At 40.2% G+C, this 26,679-nt stretch overlaps 1 protein-coding gene across 1 annotated transcript in view; it reads left to right on the top strand.

The window, feature by feature from the left end:
• nudt14 (nudix (nucleoside diphosphate linked moiety X)-type motif 14) overlaps positions 1-11,678 on the top strand; it is a 29,362-nt gene extending 17,684 nt beyond the window's left edge. Inside the window, exons 3-5 of the mRNA XM_061051705.1 lie at positions 4,259-4,323; positions 5,650-5,956; positions 8,405-11,678. Of these exons, the coding sequence (XP_060907688.1) occupies positions 4,259-4,323; positions 5,650-5,956; positions 8,405-8,654 (622 nt within the window). The 3' untranslated portion in view covers positions 8,655-11,678. The remainder of the gene's footprint in view (positions 1-4,258; positions 4,324-5,649; positions 5,957-8,404) is intronic.
• Positions 11,679-26,679: the final 15,001 nt, after the last annotated feature.

Here is a 26,679-nt window from a genome sequence, read left to right as displayed (position 1 = left end):
CCATCCATTCAGAGACATTCTGCAAAAGAACACAAAAACATCGTCCTCACAAGTCTTCAACATTCATGTCAGACTTGACTTCACTCGTTCATTTGGCTCACATCACAATAAACAAACGCTTCCACGTTTCTGGCACAAGGCCTTCTTTAGAGCATTTTTTTTTTGTGCTCACAATTACAAGAGAAGATCTCGTTGATATTAGCTAAATATTAACACGAACTGATATCTCAAAGGCCCGGCAGACCAATTCAATCCAGTCGATTTTGTCCGAGTTTGGCCTTTTTCCACATTTTTAAAAGCCAACACACTTTTCAGTCAATCTTTCAAGAAAATACTTTTTCTGTTGAGTCTATAAAGAAATAAGAAAACACCAAGCATTTACAAAGTATTATCAAATCTCATCACTGATCTATCCTTACAAAAAAAGATTTGTATCGTATTCAAGCCGTGACATATGACATCACAATGAGCGGCGTTCACCTCAGCAAGGTGCCCACAATGCATCAGCATGCTTTTCTTGGCATGACGCCTGAACCCGTTCATACAAACAGGGACTGTACAATATTAAAATCCAATTCTGAACCTGTGGCCTGTTTTTTTATTTCTCTTTTTTATCCATAAGTGTAGAGCTTCACCTTCACACTCAGCTTTCCTTTCACCACAACAATTTGACACAGCACTGTCTTAACCCCAGGCGGCAGCTCGGCCAATCAATCTGACCACATCTTACCCTCACATTGAGGATCTTTCAGCTAGGTCATTTGGATGAACAGAATTCAGTACGAGGGGACTTATTGGTAATCAATTGTTTAAGGTCGTATGTTGTGACCAGGGAGCTCCTGACCTTCAAGAACTCCAGCCTATCCTGCAGGTCAGAGCCTGATAACGCCCACAGAACAATATCACTGGTATGGATGCAGCGATACAATATATTGGACACAGAGTACTTTTAGCTAAAATAACTGCTAAGAATGCAGATCCTCCAAAATCCATACAGGGACAAGATCACAAGCTTTATCGAAATCTACAAAAAACCACATGTGGACTTGATGGCCTTAGTCCCATTACTTTGTTTTTTTGACACCTGTGTGTTTATGAGACTGCTTCTCTACTGGAGCTGGTAGACTACTGGAAGTGACTTTTAATGATGGCGAGTATCCTTAGTCAGGGTAAGAAGTTGGAGAGACTACAGGCAGCAGAGAGACAAATTAATTCTGTATATGTCAGCTCTTGTAAGTCCTGGTGATGTCTTCTTGTCAGGGTTTGTATTTTCATGAAGAATTTCTCTTTTTAAATAATATATTTGAGATTGGTTCTGAACAAATGAGGTTGTCAGAATACCAGAATTTTAAGCTAAAACATGATACCTACCTACATATAATATATATCAATGCCTGTTTTGTTACCATGCCAACATAAATAGAAGTCTGAGGCACCCAATATTGCTTCATTGTTCTTGTTTTTAGTACAAAAGTTTTTGGCAAAGCTCTGCATGCGGCCAAAATTGCACAAATAAGTTGGCTACGTTTTGGCACTGAAACATTGCCATGGTATTTGTATTTGTGCAGACAGTGCTCTCTCTTTTTCCCACTGCAAAAGTCTGTAGCTTTTGTACTTTCTGATAATATACATGTAGATCATTAAAAAAAGGGCATTGCATTGTTTTAAACAGGGGTATTGAGAATATAATTATAGAAACATTTGACAGCCTTAGATCAAATATATTGCACTGATTGGGTATTTGTGAAAACACAAAAACATTTTTTTAAGTAGTCAAAAAATTGGGTTGGACAACTTTTATTGAAAGGTTGCTTCAGTTCCATTATGTCAGATGTTGAGTTAGAGAACGTATCCGAGTTTTTCCTGATGATATCCTCTACATATTATTACCAGTAGTCACCTTAACCCTGCCGCTCAGATGTCTGCTATAACCCACTTTTCCCCTGCTGTCCAGCCAGAACCCCTGCTGAGAAAGCTTAACGGTGCATGAAAAAGTCCTGAGTGTCCGTTTAGCCCGCTTCCCCGTTAAACCATTAGAGCATTTCTTTTTCAGCGGGAAGCTGCAGAACAGCAGCAATGGTGTGGAACAGCACTACATGACCCAGAGCAGCCTCAGGGGACAGCTTCCAATGCCTCGGGCCTGTGTGTCCCACTTTTGGATAAAAACTCTACCACATTATCTTACTTGTGTTTAAAGTGGTGATGATCCAGCGTCTTTAATCTTTGCAGCTCCGGACTGTTACAATGATCGGTAACACACTTAGATTGCCTGCAGTCTGGTATATATACCTGCTGAAGAGTTCTGGAGGAAAATAACATTGTTTAAAGGATTTCCATGCAGGAATTGGGTGGCTATCCATCTGATAAATTTGGTTTTTCTTCTTCTTTAATAGTCCAGTGCCAACTCTATTACCTTCTTCAAGTAGGTAGCAATTGAAAATGGCTTCTTTGTGAAAAGAAAGCACTGGCTGGGTCCAGATATGAGGCTCCCAATATGGACCAGAGGCTCTCACTTTTTATTTTAACACTGTGAGAAGCTTTTGTCAGGTCTGGGCCACCTAGTAATATTGTATCTACCATTCCCATTAACATCCTATAATTTACTAATAATAGGCATCAGACTTTCACTTTAAATATCTGTAATGTAAGCGGATATTAAATCCATATCAGCCCAGGCGCTGCAGCCAGAAACACGATGTAATACCAATGTACCGGTTCCCTTTCACCATGGGAAAGACAGGGCAGGGCTTCCTGCCGCCTCAGACACATCCGCCTTCCCAACACTGAGCCCAGGCCTCCAGTCTCCAGTGGCAGTCACACTTATATACACACTCACACAGTGTGAACTTCCTCTTGATATACAATTATCATGGTAAAGAATAAGACTTGACCCCTGCATCTCCATCCACAGAGTCTTTGTTGAATCTGGATTTCATTTAGCGGGGATTTCAGTTTCAGACTTATTTTTAGCTGCATTGAAATTCAAGTAATCAGTTATTTACACATTTCAAATTTGATTCAAACGAACCTCTCGTCATCATATCCAGTAATTCATAACTTAAAGTCAAGGATGCAAACGCTGAAGAGCCTTGGTATGATTTGAAACTCTTGGCACGCGTCACACCTGCCAAACAAAATCTGTTTTCAAGGTATGGTAGCCAGGATGTGCCAAATGTGAGAGCAAATATTTCTGCCATTCTGCAGCGTTGCTAGGCGATAGGATGGTGTTGATGTTGATACAGGATGCTGACTGGGTGTTTGCATGAAACAACAGGCACGAGTGTTTTGACAGGCATCATACACGGCTGGATTGTAAACAGTTTATTTGAACCTGCGTGATTTGCCATTCATACGTACTCACTGAGTTTACCAAATTCATTGGATCTGCTTTAATTTCACTTTTGTTTATTTCAACTTTATTTACATTTTAAAGCTTCATTTTTAATGACCATTTTGCATCCAACTGGACCTGAACAATTTTCCAACTGTTTGGGAGTTGGTGACTATTTGTCCATATCAAATTCATACTGACAGACATGCATAAATAATGTCAATCATATACAATCAACTTAATCACATGCACTTTATTTTGCATTCCCTGGAAGGTACTGAAATTGTCCAATAGAAAGATAGACTGCACGGGGGCCGCTGCGGGAAGAACACAAATGTGTGGTGCGCTGAAGTAGTGCCACTGTACAACAAAGGGACTTGCCAGCGGAAAAGAAAAGCACAGTGATTTTTTTTTTCAATATAGCGTGCTTTTACCCCAACGTTGTTTTTTTCAGCTCTGCTTTTCTGAACATGTACGAAATTATGTTGAGCAAAGGTACCCGGCGTCTGCTGCAATGTATAGCCTAGCTTCTGTGCCTGTTATCTCTGCAGGGGGGGCGGAGCTGACCAACATCTCCTGTGGCTAATATACTTTCTATTGACAAGTACCCACTTCAAAAATACAGAACTATCCCTATAATGTTGTTTTCAGTGTCTTGTCTCTGTTGGGATGTTTTTATTCCTCACGATTGATAAAAGGTTTTTGGATGAAAAAAAACCTGAAAACATTGTTGTCCCATCGTCCCAAAGTGCGGACAAAAACCTGTGACTTCAACGTCCTCCTTCTCTATAACGAGTGGTTTAAATAAAAAACGTGCTGGAGTCAGTTTCATTTACCAGTGATGGATCATGTAAACAAAAAGATGAACTGTTTGACAAAGTGATTGTCAGCTCAACCTCTTCTTCTTCTCTTTCTTTTTCCTCGTAGTGTATCAGTGCTGATCTTCAACACCACCTTACACTGTTTTGTCCTCGTCAAGCAGTTTCGTCCAGGTAAGCACTTCACCATTATTCAGAAAACAAACAAAATGTTGATGTGGGGAACCTTGGGTTTTTTAAAAAATCTAGATTGTTATACAGTATATCCTCGGGCACTTTCACTTGAAACAGCAGAACCTTACAATCACTGTTTACTCGACTGGATCCTAGCAACAATGCAGACTCTGAAATAGACGACAAGAGGCCCCGTTACAAAGCGGCCTAAGCTCCTTTGTTAGGAGTCGCCAGGGACTGTGCCACACCACTGTGTGCTAAATGCAAGGAAGTCTGGCCATTGATATATTTATTTCCTCTCGTATTACTGTTGGGAAAAAAAGTTTTTTTATCTCAAGGAAATCAGTTTGTCTGCAAACGACAATCACTTTTTTTTTTTTATAAGCGGGGGTGTAGCATAAACTTGTCAGCTCATGGGTATCAGACAATAAATGTTTAGAGGGGACCTAAAGGAGGTGGTTTTCACACAGAAGAGTGATTACCTTATGTGGAAAATATCACATTTAGTTTAACTTTGTTGACTTATTCTGGCCTTTTGTAGAAGTGCTCTTTATTAAGTATCCTTAAAGTATAAATTATGTCAGGCACTAATTAAACTACAGCCCTTTTCACAAATCCACTCGCTTAGTATTTCAAGAAAATGTCACTAAAGTCTGCCACCTGGAATATTCCTGGTTTGCTGGAGATCGTTTTTACCCGATCGGACACGGAGCAAAGAGGATGGAAGACACGATCTGTAGTCATCGCCCCCTCCAACATGCTTGATGCTAATTTTTCCCAAACACTTCCTGCTTGGCTCAAACATCAGCTCATGTTAAAGTGTCCAGATCCTACATTTTGGGCTTATTCAAGTTTTTTTAAAGTCAGTTTAGTGAGTTTCCAGTCAAGTTAATCATCCTTACAAATATTTTCAAAATGTGCTAAAAAAAATCCCTAAAATTTCCCAAATAGAAAAAACTTTGTGTTCTACTTTTGTATGCAAAGTAGGAAATGTGTCCTTGACTCGTGTGGACAAATATAAACCTTTTAAAACACAAAGTAACACATTCAAACAAGGTGGCACATTAATACCACTCTTAAAAACACCACAAATACAGAATAAAAACAGAATAAAAAACAGACATGATAGAGCTACTTTAAAGCAAGGCTCCAGGTTCTTACAAATACTGGAGGATTTAATCATTATAACAATACGGGTATAAAGTGCTGTGTGCATTATGAGGCAGCAAGCTGACTCTAAAGTGTCTTTAATTGACTAACATTACTGACTTGTATCTTCTAATCCTCTCACAGTATAACAGTCACTGTCCTCTTTTCCACCTACAGCTGTTTACATGTGTGAGTGGGAAAAGTCCAAGACGCAGCCTCCTCAGTCTGCTGAGAAAAACGAGGAGGGTGCAGCTGAAGCTGAAGCTGCAGCCCCGGCCTCTGAGTCTCAGGAGGGCCAGTCAGCCTCAGAGGGGGAGAGCTCCTCTAAGCAGCCCCCGGCCTCTGCAGGGGTCACCTACGAGCTTTGTGCGGGCCTGGTGGACAAACCTGACCTGTCCCTGGAGGAGATCGCCCGTCAGGAGGTGCTGGAGGAGTGCGGCTACGATGTGCCTGCCTCCAAACTGAAGAGGATTACTTCCTACAGGTGAGCTGACGGCATGCTTCTGTGCAATGACGTTGTTTCTCCAAGTCAATGAGTTAAATAAAGTGAATGCAGGTCATTCATGTTTTGATGTCAGCTCACAACACAAACATCTTTTTGTGCAATGCTTTAAATTGTCTTGAGTCCCTTTATATTTGTGGTCCCTTAACAATTCATTTCTTGTTATCCAGTTTAGTATCGCCTCATCAAACATTCTGTTTTGCATCAAATATTCATCCCTTTAAAAAAAAAAACACCTGTCATGGAAGAGTTTTGAAATTGACCAATCCCCAGTCAAGCACAAGGCTGATATACAGAGACAAACAGCCGGGCACACTCACATTCACACCTGTGGGCGATTAAGAGTCACTAAGTAATCTAACGAGTACCTGGAGAGAGCCCACGCATCCTCAGGGGGAACATGCAAACTTCACACAGAAGAGCCCCTGTCCAAGCAGGAACTAAACCAGGAACTAAACCAGGAATCACCCTGCGACAGCGCTTACCACTGCAACTGCTTCATGTTGGAAAAAAATTATCTAAATGTGTACAATTTCTCATTAACCAGGAATCAGAATCAGAATCATGTTTCATTGCCCAGTACATTTACACATACAAGGAATTTGACTTGGTGTATTGGTGCTAAACACTGGAACACAGATTTTTGTCAAGAACAAGATTCTTTTCACTAATTGTCTGTTGAATTTAGCGTCACTGGCAAACGAGTTGTGCGAGTCAATCCTAATAGCAACTATAGAGAGAAAACAGAAAAATGGAGCATCGTCAGGAAGGATGAGAGCCCACCACCCCTCTCCTCTCAGTGTCCTCTTTGCTGATGTCATGGAAGTCAAGTTCGATGATCAGTGGATACGATTGGGACTTATAAGAGACTGTGTTTCCTTTGTCCAACAAAGACTTGGCAAGACGGGGGGGGGGGGGGGGGGGCAATAGGGACATTACCAGTTATCATGCAGAAAGTATTGAAAGTTTGGTGAACCAAGGATGGAGGAGTTTTTTCTGCGTGGCCATCAGCAGCTGGCACAACCCCAAAGACATTAGTTCTTTTTCCTCTTCTTGCTGGTTGTGCCCGGAGCATCTGTCTGTCTTGAGTCGTCCCCTCTGTCTTCCCTGAGTTTCTACATCCTGTTAAAAGATCCAAAAAATGTAACTAAAGTTGGAGATGGAGACGGCCTGTAGATCAGAGAAATTCACTGCAACAACCAGCCGTCTTTGCTGGAATAACACTGGGAGCGCAGTCCCTCATTAAACAGCAGCACCTGCACAGCAATGACTGATAACTCTCAGAACTCTGCTTTTGATTTGACTGGAGCACATCCTCCGGCTCTGTTGGTGTTGTCTATGATGATTGTTATGTGTGGGCGGCTTCCATTAAATACATAGGTGTCATCTTAACCCCCATGACCCCTATGAGGGGGTATTTGACAGAAGCACAGTGTGTGAGGAAGTCTTTTACTAACAGTAGGCAACCTTTGGTCTTCCTGTTACTTTTTTTTTAGCAGCAATCAAAGACAGAGCTTTAAATGTTTCTTTGTCCACATTAAGTGTTCACCGTGTTCTTCTGATTGTGTTATAAAAATAAGTTATTATTTGGACCTCTTGGCTAAATTTAGACATTAGGCATTTTAGATTCCTGCAGTATGTTTTAATTAATTTTTTTGGGGAACATTAACAACATTTCTACATAACAGGAATTATTCAAAGTGACATTATTCAGTTTACTGATGAGTCTGAGTCACAGTTTTATGTCTTCAGTAAGTTTGGAGGAGCTCTGTCAAGTCTAAGAACGTTTCAGATATCACAGATTTACCCAGTTTGGGCTTTTTTTTTTTTTTTAAACATTGCTGTACATATATAAACAACACAACTTCAGAAGATCAACACTGTTTTTTTTTTTATACTCAGGTCTAATTACAGATTTTTTCCTCAACTGTTTATAGGTTCTTGCTTTAAATTACACATATATTTTTATCCCTGCATGGGTTATGTACATTTTGCGGGGCGTCGATTTTGCGGTTTAATTTGTAACAAATGTTTCATGTCATGCACATCTTGTAACCTGCTACTGGATGCTTTGAATTTCCCTCGGGATCAGTAAAGTATCTATCTATCTATCTATCTATCTATCTATCTAAAGAGGTTACGTCTATAGAGAAAAGCCTGTGATGCAAACCGGGGGCGAGACATTTTAAAATATTGGACCAATATGAATAATAGGGACCAGTTTCAAATATTTCTTTTTACTTTTTCCCCCCAACTCGATGGGCACCATACAGTATGTAGTTACACCAGTTGAAACACAGAAGCGTTTGTGTTTTGTTTCATGAAAGGAAATAAATGTGTTTCTCAAATGTACAGTATTGGATGTGAAGCTTTTTCGTTCTTAACTGCAGATATCAATATCAATTAATTCTCCTTTCCCCCCCTCTTCAGGTCAGGCGTCGGCGTAACGGGCTCAAAGCAGACCATGTTTTACGCCGAGGTGTCTGAAGACAACTGCGTGAGCGCGGGTGGAGGTGAGCCTCGGGAGGGAGAGCTTATCGAGGTGGTCAAAGTCCCGCTGCACGAGGCCATGACGTTTGCGTACGACGAGCGTATACCCAAAACCATGGGAGTCATTTTTAGTTTCATCTGGTTCCATAATAACATGTCTCCCAAGTACAAGATCTCTACCAATGTGTAATTAGTATTAATCAACTATCTTTATACGGTTTATTCAAATCAAATCAAACACCGGCCCAGCACATAATCCACTCTCCCCTTTATCGCTCTTCATCCTGTGTTGCCTTTTTATGCTCATTGGTACATGATGAAAGGTGGGCCCCTTGTCTTGTTGCCAACAGCTAACTTTACTTTTTGTCCTGTTTACCTTTTCAGTATAATGTGGTCTTAAGATTTTCCCTCAAAACCAATTTGCCATTGCTGGTTGTCACTGGCACTTTTTGTCTCTTCTTGTTTACTTTTTATTTTTCTCAGTTACTGTGCCATCTGTTACAAATGGCTGCATATCACTGATTTCATCCTCCTGCCCTCGATTAAAGGAATATTCCACTGCTCTTAGTCTAGGCTATTGAATGTTTCCTAAAGGCAAAAAAAAACAAAAAACTTAAAACATCAGCCAAACAACCTTACAATTCTTTCTTATAGTTCAATTGTTCTCACCATACTACAACACCCAGGATTCATTGCAAACTATTTAAAGCCATGATGCTAACCAGCCGAACGTCACTGGTTAGCATTGTTAGCTAACATTTTACATGCTGATATTTCAATTTGATGTAATGCAAACATTTCTACATGACCAACCAGGTGTTTGCATTTTGACATTACGTGTGAAATGAAACATGGCTACTTCTTTTTTTTAATTGGTCCTGTGTTGAAACAGAGTAGAATAGAGTTAAGGAAAATCAAACCAAACAGTGGAGTATTTCTTTAAGCCATGATCCAGTAATGCAAAAACTATGCTAGTCAACGGTGGGGCCTTGTACCAGTCGAGGTGTTAGATGGGTTTTTACCGCCACTTGTTCAAGCCTCAGTTTAGTTCTCTGACCTACAGCCTTTAAGCAATATTTATCATATTACCCCCCTGGGCGAAACAGATCACTCACTGATCTCTACCCCTCGACTGTATTTATTGATGGTCGACGTGTCTCCTCCTCCTTTTGTACAAAACTGAAGCCAAAAAAAAAAGAACCCACCCTAAAAAGAAACACAGTTAACTAACCGATGAAACGGCAGCGATCCCTGAGGTCGGTAACGTCCGGGGTGGAACAGATTCTTCTGTCAATTTGAAGAAGTTCAATGACTCTCGTGTTAGGGTTAGTTAGGTTTCGACTTCTCAAAATATTGAACACTGAGGAATAAATCGGCGTGTCCAGAACTATCTAGAAAGACAGAAATCATGTTTGATAAAAAAAAACGATCAAATTTTATAGTTGGACCCATGTCCCATCTGTTAACATGGAGGAGGCGGAGCTTATGACCTACGGTGCAGACAGTCAGGAGGGGGAGCTCCAAATGTCTTGGCTTCACTTTTGCGGAGAGCTGTCATGTCGTCCATCTTTTTATACAGTCTTCGCATCAACCCTTAACACTCCTAGAAAAATCTACCTGTGGACAAGATTATCAAACTTCTTATTCCACAATCAAAGTGGAAAAATGATCATGGAATACGTTGCTCCAAGACACAAGAAAAGCAAACCCCTTCCACTACACCGAGGGGGCTTCATTTTGATTTGTCTCCGTGTTGACGCTCACAAGCACTAAGCTGCGGTGAGTCATGTCAGAGGAAATCAGAAAACTGACCGCTAACATGTTGGTGTATCCTGAAATCCCATTGACATGGAAAGGAGTGCTTTGAAGGAGGTATTCTTTCACATTCTCTTACATATTATTTAAGACTAGAAATACAGTAGACGAAACATCATAAACCCTCCAGAGAGTTCATTTTACCCACTGATGTAGGAGCGTATTTAAAAAGGACTCGAAACCATCTAAGAGATTGCCTCCGATCATAATTCATGACGGAGATTCAGTGTCGCAAATATTGAAAGGTCATCAACACACAAACCTGATCGCACAAAGTGAATCTCAGCAGCAGTTTGCCAAAATCTCAGGTCCAAATAGTCAAACTGCTGGTTCATATCCAGGGTGGACCTCTGGGTGTGAAAAACAACCAGCATGTTAGTACATATTATCAAATCTATCGCAGCTTAATGGCAACAAAGTTCTTACTATTCTTATTACATGTTAGTTTTTTAAATTCAAAAAGGGCTGGTACTTCATTGTTAGTTAATATGTAAAAAAGAAAGACCCCCCCTCCCCCCCTTTACCTAGTAGTAGATTTCTTAAAAAGTATGCAAGTTCTAAAGATGATGAAGCTTTAGAAAATTACAGCTAATTTAGCACAGCTTGAACATGTCATTAGTCACACATTACTACAAATAGATCATAAAAGAACTACAACTGCACGCTGAAGGAGAGCTCAACTCACTTCGGGTGCACTTGCAGAGTTGGAAAACGTGCGTGAGAAAAAAGTGAATGAATTTTGACGAGAAAATCCATTGAAAAAAAAAAATCCTTAGGCCCCCGTGTCCACCTAGCGTTTTTTTCTGGGCAGAAAAGCGTTCGCTGTGCGCGCCGTAGAGCTCGCATGAAGCGGTTTGTGCGCTGAGAAGAAAAGCGCTGCACGTCCGTCCTGTCTCTATGACAACAGTGCGTTGACTACGGCCACTGTATGTCCGACGCGACTCTGTTACTTTTTACCGTATGTTTTTTTTTTTTTTTTTTTCCCGTTTATCAGACGCGGAGCAAAGAGCTTTGAGATTTGGAAAAGAGCGCCGGTGACGTCAACAGCCCCAACGATTTTCAACTCGAGCGGTCGGAGCGGCCGCACAAAAAGTTGAAGCGCTCGTAGAAAAAGGCGCTGGGCTCTGCGCTTTTTCTCCAGGCGGCCGCTTTCTGCTGCCAAAGGCCTCTACTCATAGAAAACAATTTTTAAAAAAAGACGCTTGCGCCCAGAAAAATGTTGCGCTAGGTGGACACGGCGGCCTCACTTAACGAAATGAAAAAAAAAGTGCTGTAGGTTTTTATTTGTACGACTTTTAAGTGCAATGTTTCTAATTGTTTTCCAGAGTATAAAATCACAACATGAAATCATGAATCTGCCATATTAAACAAAAACAAATCAATTTACCGCTGTACTCGATGTATTTGTCTAGGATTTATTTTGTTTCTCAAGGCTGACAATCAAATGTCAACATTTCTCTGCTGTTACCCCATGACACCTTGTGTTTTGATTTGAGCTCTTTTATTCCTCTTCTTCATGCAGCGCATGTCCTTGTCCCTCTTGAATCTCCACCAAAGTTCTCTGAGAGGAGGACTGAGCTTCACTTTCAGGCATCAGAATGAGGTTATCTGGTGCCGCTCGAGCTCGCATTGCTTTGTTCTCTTCTGTGCAAACAAAACAGAAGGACGGATAATTTCAAAATGTTTGGTTTCACACACTGAATCAAATATTTGGGGTATATTTCCAACCACACTTTGTAGGAATATATGCACAACCCTTAAGCCATATTTACACCCAGTCACTAAGCTTGTTTGTCCTTCTGTCAAAAAAAAAAAAATCCTCCATTTAGGATTGTATACTTTGCTGGAACAGCTTGAATTATTTTTAATTTTCTTGATTTTCTTGGGAAGTGAAATCTTCACATTTGTTATACCTGGCTGCAGCCTGCATAAAAGGGGGCGGGGCTCTTTGTTAATGTCACCTGCCTTTTGTAAAAGTAGTTTTAAGTGTTGAATGAAATCACACCCAGCGTCGTTTGATGAGTTAAAACTGCTGAATTTAGGCAGGATAAAACATGGATTTCATTGGTTAGGACCTGAGTTTTGTAGTTAAAATTAAAAGTGGTGTGTGTTTAATTGAGGAGCAAATATAGTGAGGGGGAACTTTTTTTATACAACTCTGAGTTAACATGGTAAATATTTACTTTTGACTTTACTTTAAGATGGAGTCCTTTTTTTATTTCAAAAGTAAGACTGAGACCGATTTTAAATTGCAACACTTCGTTTCTCTGAATGCTTTCAAATCGTCGGTGAAAGATCTCGTATCCAGACTTTCTGTGCGCAGATGTTTCAGCTGATCGTTTTCATGTTTTCTTAAACCTACAGTGTGACTTCTGTTTTTTTTTTTTGTTTCTGTTGTTGTTGAAAGTGTCTGTTGCTGCTACCTGTGGCCAGGTGTCTTTTGTAAAAGAGATCTCTGATCTCAATGGGACAACCCTGGCGAAAATAAAGGTGAAATAAAAAAAAAAAGAGAATAAATGAATGAAAGTAGCTGAATTACCCATTCCTCCATTCAATTCCAATCATCGAGCTAGCTTTGTTAGCTTCATGGATTATTTGTCAAGTCCATGATGGTATATGAGGCCTCAAAACACACTCCACACACTAATGCTACCTGTTCCTCCAGTGGAAGCAAGGACAATCTATGGATGTGAGTGACTGTGTTCTGGAAATCAAAACAAACGATATATGAGCTAGTTAGCACATGAGCATCTAGTCTTTCCTCTGATTCCAGTCACTTAAATGACTGTTTTTCTTCATTTTTTTTCTGCCTAAGGGGAGTGGTTTCTCCGCACACCTAGTGCAACACACATGCTCACAACAAGCATCCAATGAAAACTAATGTTTAATCCCAGCTTAAATGCTACAGTAAAATATCTAAAACAACACAAGTTGGGGTTAAGCTAGCATGCAAACCACGCCTTGTTCTGCAGGATGTAATTAGGTAATAATCTTACTGAGTCATTGTCTCTCAAAGGAGCGTCCAAGCTTTATTAATTACAGATGCTCGACGATAAAACCGACTGTTTATAATTAGATGTAAATCTTCAAATGCATACAAATGACTTCTCTGACAAGTTGGACGCAGGACACTTTGGGAAAATGTCGATTGCACTTTTGGAAAACCATGAAATGACCGCTGGATGATTTCTACGTTTTGTTAGTTTCATGTGGCAGAGAGAGTAAATCATAAAAAAGGACACACATCACTTTTTAAAGTTTTTTTTAATCGTCAAACCTTATTGACATCAGATAAACGACCACGTTCCCTTCACATTATCTCTTCTCTCATGTGACGATCTTTCTTTTGGTCCTCAGTTGAACCAGGTCTGAGTAGAGATTGAAAGATTCCCAATGGTGCTCACAGTTTTTCATTGTCTTCATCACTCAGATGTTTATCCTCGTGTCACATTTTTAAAGGGGTTAGCCATAATCATTCCAAAAGTTTATAGCAAAGATTAAAAGAAACCAACATCGCTCTGTGTGTTTCTAACACTCCTCACTTTGCTGTAATGATGTGAAATTCTTCTGATTTGGCTTGTAGACGATCCATTGTGACAAACAAAGCCATTTTAAAGGCCAGTCTGCTAACTGTATGTGCCTGTCAAATGTGGACATGCGACTTCTCTTTCGGCTAAAATCATTTTTCTTTTCAGGATATTTGTCATGAAAACGCAACCCCCCCCTTTTTTATTTTTTTGTTGTATAGGCTTGTAACTGTTGGTAGTATCAGCCTGCAGGTAAATGTCTTCAACACCAGCTGCTATCTGAAAGCTGAGTGCATACATTTAACAAAGTGGGCATACAGTAGCCCTTAGGATTGACTCAGTGAAAATTAGAGCGACACTTATAAACCTAGAAAGAAGCTGCGAGTAGGAGGGACCGTGTTGAGATTTCAGCTGCCAAAAAAACAACACAAGTGTGACAGCACTTCAGGTTCAGCTGGTTCAGCCTGCTCCTCTATATAAGCTTCTAAGTGTGACAGAAATAAACATTCATGTAAGGCCTTTTTTTTTTTTTTTTTATTGCATGTGGAGTCAAATCTCCATGAGTTGATCGACCTATTTCACCGCAGGGTTAAAGTGGAACTTGTAGAACAGGTCAACATTACGGGGAAAACGCATTCATTTGCTGATCTGTTTGAGAGTTTAGGGAGACAAATGGTGCCACTCTTGTGTTTATTTTGTAAAGTTAAGGGTACAACTATAGCGGTTGGCTAACTTAGCTTAGCATAAAGACTGAAAAAAAAATGGGGGGGAAAATGGATGCTTGCCTGGCTCTGTCTAAGGTAACAAAAATGTCCCTTCCGCCTAGTGTTCTACTTGAAATCGGTCTCACAACCGTTCTCAAGACCACTTTTTGAAGGTCTCATCTCAGAATCAATTTTTTTTTTACTAGGTCTAGTCTCAGACTGGACGGACTCCAGGTTTTAAATCTAGACCGGTCTGGACCTGTGATTAGAAGGAAAACGCCCCTTTCTAAAAGAAGAAATGACTTTTGTTTTGTTAAATTTATTCATAATTTGATTTTTTTTTTATAGGTTATAGCCGTCACCCTTCTTGGCCTCGCCCTGCCTTGGTCTTGGTCTCGACTCGGTTTCGGCTCCTAAATGTCTTGGCCTTTGTCTGGGTCTCGGAGCACTCTGGTTTCGGTTAGTGTGGTCTAGATTACGACACTACTTCCGCCACCTCTAAAGCGTTGTGATTATCACAAATGTTTATTTCATACAAAAAAACTGAAACCTAAAAATGTGGAAGTTCATACAAAACCATGTCTTGACCAGAACTGTGGTTTGTGCTCAGATTAAAAGAAAAATACGCAAATGTATTAACAATTCTTGTATCACTGTGGGAGTTTTCAAAATGTTTGACCACACATGCTGTCATGGTGCTTATCAGCCTATTGATGTATCAATATATATACACCAGTAAGAAGTATCATGTGAATAAGGCTTTAGTGCCAGTGAGTAAGCGTTCAGGCATATCTTCTTTATCTTTTTTATCTGGCTAGCTATCTTCCCCTGTTTCCAGTCTTTGTGCTAAGCTACGCTAACCACATCCAGATGAATCTTTATATTCTGTGTACAGCAATCAGAGTGGCATCAATCATCTAATCTAAATAAGAAAACTAAAAGGGAATGAATGCATATCCCAAAATGTTGCACTGTTCCTTTAATTCCCCAAAGTGAACACACTTTTGACAGTCATATAGGAAGTTGCAGACTGCGCCACCAGTAAGCCATATCCTACTTAAATATAAGACTAGTATCTGAGGTAAATGAATTGTTTTTTTTTTAAAAATCATTCTTGATTATGCTGGAAATTAACAATCAGCCCAGCACTGGACATTTCTACCTCCATCACTCAGGCACATCAGGAGAATATTTTCTGTCCGTTTGCGTGCTTCTGAGACACAGACATATCAAATTCTCAGCAACGTGTCAGAAATGTCAAACCTCAGTGGTTCTCTGTGACGGAGCGCTAAAATCATCGGTATCAGACTTTTATAGACGTCCCCCACCCCACTCACTCACACACACACACATGGCTAAGCTGTAGTTGCTTCTTCAACTGTGATTGTTTTGTTTTTTTCTGTTCAGGGTTTGTGCACAATTTTAACTTCCTGTATTTCTCAACGATCACGAGCTGATCAACGGTGAATCACAGACATGTTTTTAAAGGTGCTATGTGTAGTGTTCTCTTTAAATTAACCAAGGTGTTTTTCCTGTTGAATTTATCTTACACCATGGATGTGATGGTTCAAAAAATGACCTTTGGTGATCTACTTAGTCTTCATTTTTAATATTGGTTATTTGCTTGTGCGTCCTGGAGAAGGCACTTTTGATCTGTATAGTCGGTCACTTTTGCTTCTTTATGCACAGACCGGTAGCTGAATATTCAGAAGCAACGGGGCGGTGATTAGATTTGCTGCTCAATGTGACTATAACGTGTAGCACATGCGCTATTCTATTAGTTAGTGTAATATTTAGTGAAAATCCTACACATAATACCTTTAAGTGAAAAGAAGTATTATGATTTCTGTCAAGGTAATGACAAAGAAATGTGTCCAGTTGTGATCTCATTTTATTTTCATTTTTGATGTCTTACACTGATGATTTTTCTTTTTTTAAATTTATATTTTCAGAAAAAAAAAATAGAAGAAACATGAGCGTTGCAGTTTGATGAATTTATCATGTATTTTATGCTTTACTCAAAGTGTATACTCATTGTGCGCAGTGTTTTCAGTAATGTTTCACTTTTGTTAATTTATTACCTAAATGTTGGATTATTAAACTTTTAAAACATGACACTTGGTACAAACATACAGTATATATTTAAATATGATACTTTGCATGTGCACTGACTGTGTTGGATTAAACTGCATTAAGTTCAAATAAAATGGGTTTGATGCCCAAAATGTCAAATATTTGTCCTTTAGTTTTTTTTACTCACTGAGTACGATTATTTATTATTTCATTGTTTTATTTCAAAATCCATTAGCACTTACCTGATGCTAACATAAATCTGTCAGCAGCCCTTTATGCAGATATTCATCATCTCTCTTGAACAAACATCATAATCAGATAAATCTATATGTGAATCAGGAAACGGGTCGACACATTTAGGCACAGAATCCTTTAAAATCTGTAGATCTGATGTTCATCTTGCCAGTTTCCCACAAATGCAAGAAAAAAAAACAGAAAAAAGAGCTGTTGTAGTGTGAAAGTGATTTTATCTAAGGTGATTCAGCGGAGGTGGTGGGGCTTATGCAAGAGTGTGTCTCTGTGTACAGTATCTTCCCCTGGTCAACGCCCATCCATCTTTAAAAGGGTGCTGGGGATGGGTGGAGGGATGGGTACTTAAATTGCATCCCTGTTGCTTTCATGTTGTAACTGGACACATGGGACTCTCTCTCTCTGTGCTCTCCAGAGACCATCTGGATGTGTGTGTGTGTGTGTGTGTGTGTGTGTGTGTGTGTGTGTGTGTGTGTGTGTGTGTGTGTGTGTGTGTGTGTGTGTGTGTGTGTGTGTGTGTGTGTGTGTGTGTGTGTGTGTGTGTGTGTCACCACGGCAGATGGATTACCACCCCTCTTTCTGAATGCAGTCCATTCACAGGTGGGAGCAGCTTAAACCTGCCCTTTGAAGGAAAGACAAGATCCACCAGAGCAGTTAGAGGACACACTGATGTGCAAGAACCGCAGCACCTTTTTTGTGACACACTCTCCATCTGTATGCAGATGAGATGACGCACATATGGGAAGGTGTGGTTTTAAACTTTCTCAGCCTGTCTATAAAAACAGTTTATGTTTAGCTTTTTTTAGTTTTTATTCAAAAAAGTGGATCCAGGCCGTTGTTGTCAGTAGTGGTGCCATTGAAGAAGTGCATTAAAACTGTAACCTTTCTTAAGGCCATAAAGCGGGGCCTCTACTGGTAGAGAAGGATGTTGGATTGTATGGGAACAGACGAGAAAATGACCACACCTCTCAGTTATTTTACTGTCTTTTACCGTAAATCGTTTCTTCATACCTGAATGGTCTCAATGCCAATTTCAAGTCATCGTCAGTACACCATTATGTTCTTTTGTAAATGATGGCCCAATTTTGAATGAAACTACCATTAAAAAGGTTGTGCTTTAAGGCGTGGCTACCCATGATAGGCGAGTCAAACCATGGCGACATGTTAACTAGGATAGAGTCATATCAATCTATCTAATAACTATCTGCTATCAAAGTACAATGATACAGTGTCTGGAAGTCATTTGGGGCTTCAGGTGTAGCTTCAGGTGTAGCCAGGGGATCTCGATGAATGACTCAAGGCCAAGACGTCTATTTTCATTTAATTTATGCTATGGCAAAGATTCAACACTGAAGTATAAATCAGGCTTTAGTCTGTCGACTTTGTAGCCTTCTTCATTTTGCACTTTATAGAAAAAAGTCATAAGCCATTTTCTGACAGCTTCTTTTTTGCCAAGTGCCATAACTAAGTTCAGCTGTCATCACGTTGTACATTTTGATTCAGGGATGGCCTGATATTGGTGTCCCAGTCTGCGAATTCAGATTGCGTTTCAGTGTTGCAGAAGCATGACACGGCGGGAGCTCCACATAGACCAACAGTCAAACATGCTCCTCTGAAACCATCTCGCCTCTGTTACTACCTCTGAAGACGGTACGCCTCCGCTACATTCAGATTGAAGTAAATATCGCGGCTTGAAACAATAGTTACTGGGGCTGTAGGGAGGGCTTTGTCCATTGGGACATATTAATGTTTTTGAGCATTTCTGGAACATGTCATTCTCTCATTTCACTTGTGAGGACAATCTCGCCAAGCTATGTCTCTTTGTAACTCCTTGGCTTGGTCACAGATTGCTAACATCAGTCGCTTATATGAAGTTAAACCAAGAGTGACAGTTTAGTCTTTCATAAATTATCAAAATGTTTCAGAAGTAGTCTTTTTTATTATTTCGTGTTTGTGGTCTTAGATTCAGATTCATGATGCTACATTTAGAGAGATTAAGACCACGAGTGTGGGAGCCACTGCCTTAAATATTAAAAACCCCATGGGATATCCTAATCAAATTAAATAGTCTTTTTTTATCTACCAATTCATCAAAAAAATGCTTGAAACCGCTAGAAGCTGTGACGCTCTTCTGCCCTCTAACTCTTGAGCAGTTAGGTCATAACCTTGGATTACCATGGCATCGTGTTTTCAGGGAGAGCTTTGGTTCAAACTGATAAACAGTCCTCAATGGGAACCAGGTGGATATCTGAAACCTGTTTTTGTTTAAAAGGTCTAACATCAAGCTGGCCATAAAGGTTTTGCTGCTCCTTTTTTTATAACGTTGTGCAGCATCTGCCGGGCCTTATCAGTGATGTATATTTACAAGGTCCTGGTCTGTGCATGCGGGGATGGATTTGAGGGTTTAGGGCTAGGTATCCCAACATGTGGAAGGAGTCAAATGGGAAAGTTTGTCTGCCATGTTAACTCTGACAGGAAAGAAATCTGACAATGCACCATATCTCCTCTTAAATCATGTCTTTTAATCAGTGATATATTGTGAGACAGGCAGGATTAAGTTAGTCTCTGCAATAGATCTCTACTCTTACATATTGGTGAAAGTAGAGTCGAGGAAGCAGAAGAAACAATAAGTTAGGTTTAGGACTTAAGGGTGCATCCCTTCCAGCGTTTTCCTCCTCCTTTGTGTTGGAGATGTTGCTGCATTTTAGCAGCAGAATAGTAATAGAGTACTTTCCAGGCTATTATAGGAAACACGCAAAATGAAAGATTGTCCCGTAGGAGCAGCCATTCATTTCGCTGTCATGTGTCAAATACCCAGAAGGTCAAATAAGGACTGTCACTGCAAAATCAGTTCAAAAGCATGAACAGGAAAAGCAAGACATAAAGTATAAAGTGTCACAAACTTGCCCAACTGGTTAACATTGTAACTGTGGTTTTTCCATTGTAAATCATTCTCAAAAATATGTGTGCGTGTGTGTTGTGGTAGACTGTTTCCCTGTTTACCCAATGTAATTGAAACCCAACTATGCATTTCCAGTTAGTTTGGAAATGTCTTTCACTACCCCTCATCTCTGAACAGTAACATATCACACAGACTGGCATTTACTGTATGTAATCTGAGCTCTCGGCATGGGAAAACACAAACGCATACAGTACTATCATCAGAGCAGAACATAAGGGTATGAGAGAGGTACACTTTGGTGTCAGTGGTGACTGCATGTCTCATCTTATCGCAGCGGAAATGCTCTGTCCACACACTTGATAGCTCAGTCAACCATGAGAAGAACACTACGGCCTTCCAGAAATGGTTTTACGGTTCAAAAAGGAAGAGGACCTTAAATCCAAAACTTGTGTAGGCTAAGTCCACATAAGCAGGTACAATTGTAATGAATGATATACAAATAAAAAATACTTCATAGTGTTCCTTGTGAGGTATTTATCTATCACATTCTTGACCACGTGTTGCTTATGCGAAGGGTGTGAGGGTTTGACAAAATGAAACTAAACTGCATCCTCAGATACTGCATATTGAAATCCTGTTTTATGAGTTTGGTATTATTTAGGTCATTTGAAAGCTCAATTACAATTTCACTGTTAGCCTTATAATCAGCATCTGAAAGACAATATGATCAAATATATAGTGGGGCAACTGGCCATATTTTCGGGTAAAATAAAAAATATTCCCCAGCTACTGTCAGCTAAAGTTCAACCACTTGCTAGCTAGCATGAAAGGAGTAAATTCCTAGCAAACGGTATTGTTAGCTGCAATATTAGCTAGCAGATGTCCTAATAAATCAGTGTGGTCTCTTTCCCTTCAGCTATTTCACCTACATCGTTATAAAAAACACAAAATAAGCCATGCTGTCCTGTTTCAATCATCACAGGATATGAAGGTCAACTGTGTCACAGATTACTACCATTACAATGAAAACACCATGATTGTTAATTCTAAGTCAGCCCTGGTGTAGCGAGGCTATCTTTTATTGAAAATACTGTTGAACTGTATAACATCCATCAGGTAATTTGATTTATTTCATAAGCTACATATTTGCCAACATAATGTTCTCGAGACAACTGCCATCCATCAGGTAAGCTGATGGTTTTTACTTAAAGGTCCCATATTATGCTTTTTCTGGTTTTATATGCCCTTCAGTGTGTTTTCCAAGTGTCCTGTGCATGTTTAGGCACATCTATGTGCAAAAATTCAAAGTCCGCGGAAACGCGTCTTCTCCTACGTCCTCCTGTTAGCTGTAGCATTAGCTGCATGTAACGCTCGGTTCTAGCCCCCCTCGATAAAAATTTGTCAGTGCGACGTCATTGTCAGTGTGAGATCACTGATCTAAGCCCATTGGCTCGTTGTGGCAAGCCCTGCAGCTCATATTTCAGAAATTTCCGAGACGCGTGCTGAGCAACTGACCAATAACGACAGAGCGGATCGGCAGACCAATCAGAGCAGACTTGGCCCACGTGGGGTCTAACAGTCTGGGCTCAACAGAGCGTAGCTGACGGACTCAGAGCGGAGAGGGAGCAAGGAGGAGCAGTACATGAAAACAGACACTTTTTTCGGACTTTAGCTATTGTGAACGTACAAAAGTAGGTACACAGATTAAATATACGAACCCCAAAAAGGGCATAATATGGGCTCTTTAAGTCACTATAAATGTATAGCCATAGGCTGTATGTAAGCTAGTTAGCTAGCTAGGTTACCAAGTTCGCTAGAGCAAGAATATTAGTTCACCAAGATATTAAACAATACAGAACAAGCCAGCGTTCTAGTTTGTCTAAGAGTTAAGCCAGCCAATGTCAGTATATATAATAGGCTGTTTTCAAGTTCTTAAGACTATTACTTGTCCTTGAGTTTAGCTAGCAGCTAGCAGAAAAAAAAGCTAGTTAGCTTCTCACTTTTGTATTGAAATGTTTTTGTTCCAAAATGTTATTATTTGGTTTCTGCATGAAATGTCTCTAATTTGCTGACACTTGAAAAGTTTAATGCTTTAGTAATGGTATGCCTACTAGCTTACAACTTGCTGCTGACACGTGTTTAAATAATTTCCAAAGCTTACTCGCCAACATTTTCAAAACTGCCTTACAGCATTATGGTTTTTGGCAATCATTCTACTGGAAAAGCTACATTCCTTTGCTAGCCTTGGTACAGTGCAAACTGTAGTTTCCCCATTCTTTCTACAACTGATAAACAACTAAATTATTTGTAGCTACAAAACGTTTTTTCTCACAGGAACAGTGAGGGATAAAAGATATGAAAGGCAGACTCAAGTGCGAGGAAAGGTATGCTTTTTTTTCTCCACTATTGATGTCTAATATCTCAACTTGTTAAAAGTACTGAAAACAGATCACCATGATGTGTGGTCACAAGTCCCTTTTTTCAAGTCCAAGTCATATCTCAAGTCTTTGAGATGTAAGTCCAAGTCTCTATCTTTAAGGGAAGCAGCAAGTTCAAGTCAAGACTCTAAGGACTCAGACTGTAAGGAAAGAGTACAACAGTATTTTAGAATAACACTGGGTCCCAACTAATGATATAATCTACTTTTAAATGTATTACGAATTGAAATGGCACTGTAGCAGCTGGAGATGATGTGCCCACTGTGGTGTCATCTGTGGAGCCCGTTGTGCGCAAGATGCGGATGGCTGTGCATGGTTGGAGGGAATTATATTCATCTTTCAGTGTTAATACACCAAATAAACAGAATAAAAACAGTCTGCATGTGTCACAAATTTGGAGTCTGATTCGAGTCAAGTCTTATTTTTTTGAGGGACACGTCTCAAAACACATTTTTGTCTCCAAGTCAAGTCTGAAACTGGAGTCCCCATCTCTGTCCCGACATCCTTTGTTTGATTCTTGCCATCAGTTTTTTCTGCTATGACAATACGGAAAGCTGAAGACAACAAAAAAATACACAGAAGTTGTCACTAAGTGGATTGTTGTCATGCAAATGTTTCGGTTGAATCTTTTATGCTGATTCACTTCCTCTAATCTATGAAAATGATGGTAATTATTCATGTAGGTCAATGGGAAGGGTCGGGGACAGGAAACAAGTTCTGTCAATGGTGATGAACCCTAGAGGTCAAAAACAGGGCTCATTAATAATTCAGTGCCTGTTTTAAAAGACATATGTGTTTGAATTAATCCACAAGGGAAATAAGCTGCTATTAAACAATACTGTTTATGTATGTATGGTCCATGTGGACTAGCTTCCATAATATTCCTTTGAGAGGAAGTTACGGCACAGCCATTGATCCTTCTGAGCAGAAGGAAGCACACTGATCCACATCATATACAATAAATATTCAGGATTCAGTTTTCTTAATCATTAGAGAAGCATATACCACAATTAAAACCCTGAAGACATCAGAAAAATGAGCACCATCTAAGCACCCAGTGTGGTGAGATAGTCATTAGAGCTTGATGAAAAACAGCATGTCTCAACCTTGACCCATGTCGCCACAGTCAAGCACCCCCCCCCCCCCCCCATGCCACCAGACACACGCTGAGTCCCCAAAAGATGCTTAAAGATAAAAGGGAATCGACCCGTCAGCCGTATGTACAGAGACTGGAGATCTGAAAGGAGAAGAGCCATGAAAAATGGATGAGAGAAGAAATCCACTTCACCTCCCCCCTGGAGGCTGGCAAACCCCCCACAGCGCTCCCACTCATAATCCCCTCTGCTCCTGCACACACACACACACACACACACACACACACACACACACACACACACCTCCTCTCTCTCTCTCTCTCTCTCTCTCTCTCTCTGTGCCTTACACACCATCCGAGGCCCTTTAGTAAGTGTAGGTATTGTTTACCTCTATTTTAAACTAAGAGCAGTATTTCTAAATTATGGGATATTATTTCTAGCTATCATCGTTAAACTGAAATCAGGTTTAGATCTTTTGTTAACAATTGGCCTTTTCACTTTCATTGCTAAAACGTTCAGGTACTTAATAATCATGGACATACAGACTAATGTATTCAGGGTTTGTTGTGAAGCACTACTTTAATTTGAGATCTTGAATATTACAAATCTTTGAAAAATATGTTCAAGCTGAAAATATTGGTTATCACACAGCTTTCATCCCAGACAAAGCAACCATACTAACATCTCAATGAGACGGTAGCCCACTGACTGCTAAATGCTAATGTCAGCATGCTAACATACAAGGACATAAGCTGACATGTCTGTGTTTGCAGGTGGCAATTATCACTTGAAACATCTTTGTTTAGTGTGTAAGCATGCTAACGTTTAGCCCTTTTTAGTGAATTAGCCCTATAGAAAGATAACTAAGGCTGGAGGGAATGCCATTAGTTGCTGTTATTTTAAAGGGGTCATATTATGCTTCTTCTGGTTTTATAATCTCTTTAGTGTGTTTTCCAAGTGTCCTGTGCATGTTTAGGCACATCTATGTGCAAAAATTCAAAGTCCGCGGAAACGCATCTTCTCCTACGTCCTCCTGTTAGCTGTAGCATTAGCTGCATGTAACGCTCGGTTCTAGCCCCCCTCGATAAAAATTTGTCAGTCCGACGTCATTGTCAGTGTGATATCACTGATCTAAGCCCATTGGCTCGTTGTGGCAAGCCCTGCAGCTCATGTTGCACGCCTGTTAACTTCTGTAGCACGCCTGCGATATGCCGTAGCCTGCGGTAGCACAGTAGTGCTAAGGTGCTAATGTTTATGCTCCCCTCGGAGCCAAAGTGGCTGCATTCCCAATATGGTAAAAGGGGCGTGACATTTCCGAGAACCGTACTGAGCGACTGGCCGACCAATCAGATCAGACTTGGCACACGTGGGGACTCTGAACGTGGGCACTTCAGAGCCTTAGAGAGAGAGTCAGAAGCGAGCCGGTGCATGGAGCGGCAGTACATGAAAACAGACACAAACAGAACTTTAGTTATTGTGAACATACTTTAGTAGGTACATAGATTAAATATACGAACCCCAAAAAGGGCATAATATGACCTCTTTAAAGAAATATGAAACATAAATCAAAAATATTATTGGATAACTGAAGGTGCTGCAGTTGATCTTGAGGGGAAAGTGAATGTCTGTAACCAAATTCTCATGGTGCGGAAAATTCAAAGGATCAACAATTGGACGAGTGGACTTCAACCCTTTCTTTGGGAACCGAGAATTTATATGCAATTTGTGACAATCTGCCTGTTTATATAAAGACATTGTATTGCATTAGTGGAAAATATGACCAGCTGGTGTCAACTCAAGGGAAAACTCAAGGGGTTGTCGGAGATTGTAGGATTTATCCTCTGGAGAGCATGAACATCTACAAAACTTCAGACCTGTGGACACAACTGTTGGGTGACCAAAACTACTGACTCTGCCACCACTACAACAGTTAAAAACCCAAAACTGGTGAAGCACATTAGACACACACAACCTGCACACACTCGAACATAAACACACTGTCCCTTCACCACCTGAGGCCCTTCACTAGGTGTGATCCAACTTAAGGCACTCACATGTACTTGTGACAGCGTGTGAAATGTTCCAGTCAAAGCGGCTGCAGCGACTCAGACTATCTGCAGCCTCCTTTAAGGCCTATCTGTCGGGCTGGCAGTCGCCTGATGAGAAGGAGACACAGACATGGGGGGGGGGGGGGGGGGGGGATGCTGTCACGTAGACTTTGATTGGCGGCTTGTCTCTCTAGTCAGAATCGGGGTTGGACGACTTCAATGGTAGCATGATGCATGTCACTTTACATCCAAGCATACCCAAGGATATGAACGAAAACTCCAGTTTTAATAAAACCTGGAGCATTTTTATCACAGTTTTATACAGAATAAGTGAAATGTAATGCATTCCTAAGTATGGACACCCCAAGAGGACATGCATACATGTATTTCCTCAGTTTTCATGTGGCAACAAGTAGTTTCTGGTTATCTTGAGATCTTGACTTATTTATCTTGTATCCTAAAAGCTGCAGAGCTCAAAGCAACCACAGAAAAAGGGCGTAACTTACCTGGTTAGTGTGAGCAAAGGTAACATGGCAGGTCACCTTCTGGAGCCAGCTGCAGGAAAACCAGCATTGTTGTTGTCTTGAGATAATGAGATAAATAAGTCAAGATTGTGAGAAAATAACTCAAATGAAATCATTATCATGGAGAACCAGGGTTGTTATCTTGAGAAAATTGAGATAAAAAAAAAAAAAGTCGGGTAGATGAAATAAGATCTGGAAATGACTTGTCATCGCAGGAAAAGGGAGTGAATAAATCTGTTGCATGTACTCTTAGGGCTTCCATACTTTACCATTTTAATGTGAAATGCCTGTCATAGTGTCCCATAGACTAGACATTCATCCCATAGGTTATCAGAGGAGATTTCAGCATGCAGCTCTGGGTACTTGTGGACAGGACGAACTGGGGATCAAACCCTGCATGGTAAACTGCTCAGCATTGTAGCTCAGCCTTCCCAGATTGCCAATGTATAGCCTCAGCTCTACTGTTCAATGGACTTCCTTTAGAACATGAGGCATACGGATAGGTATATTTATCAGGATTATAATAATAAGACATGTACTGAAATATCATATTTTTTTCTTTATCTGCTTTAAAACAAACTTTAATCTGGCCAGCACGCAGCTGAATGTATTCACTAAAATAATCTAGTTATAAAGATGATAAAAAACAGTCTCTAATGTGGCAAAATGTTCAGTTTTATATCGATAATAAAAGCGTTTTTATATGAACGAATACATATATACACCTTACACAATCCTGATATTTTTATTGCAGTGCAGAAGGAAGCAGGTCAAAGTAGTTTTTTTTTGATGCAGCTTCTTTCTTTCTTATGGTAAGAAACCAGTGCTTTGATATGTGAGA

This window comes from Labrus mixtus, chromosome 12 (genome assembly GCF_963584025.1).
Source record: "Labrus mixtus chromosome 12, fLabMix1.1, whole genome shotgun sequence".
Lineage (NCBI taxonomy): Eukaryota > Metazoa > Chordata > Actinopteri > Labriformes > Labridae > Labrus > Labrus mixtus.
This window is presented reverse-complemented; position numbering and strand designations above follow the sequence as displayed.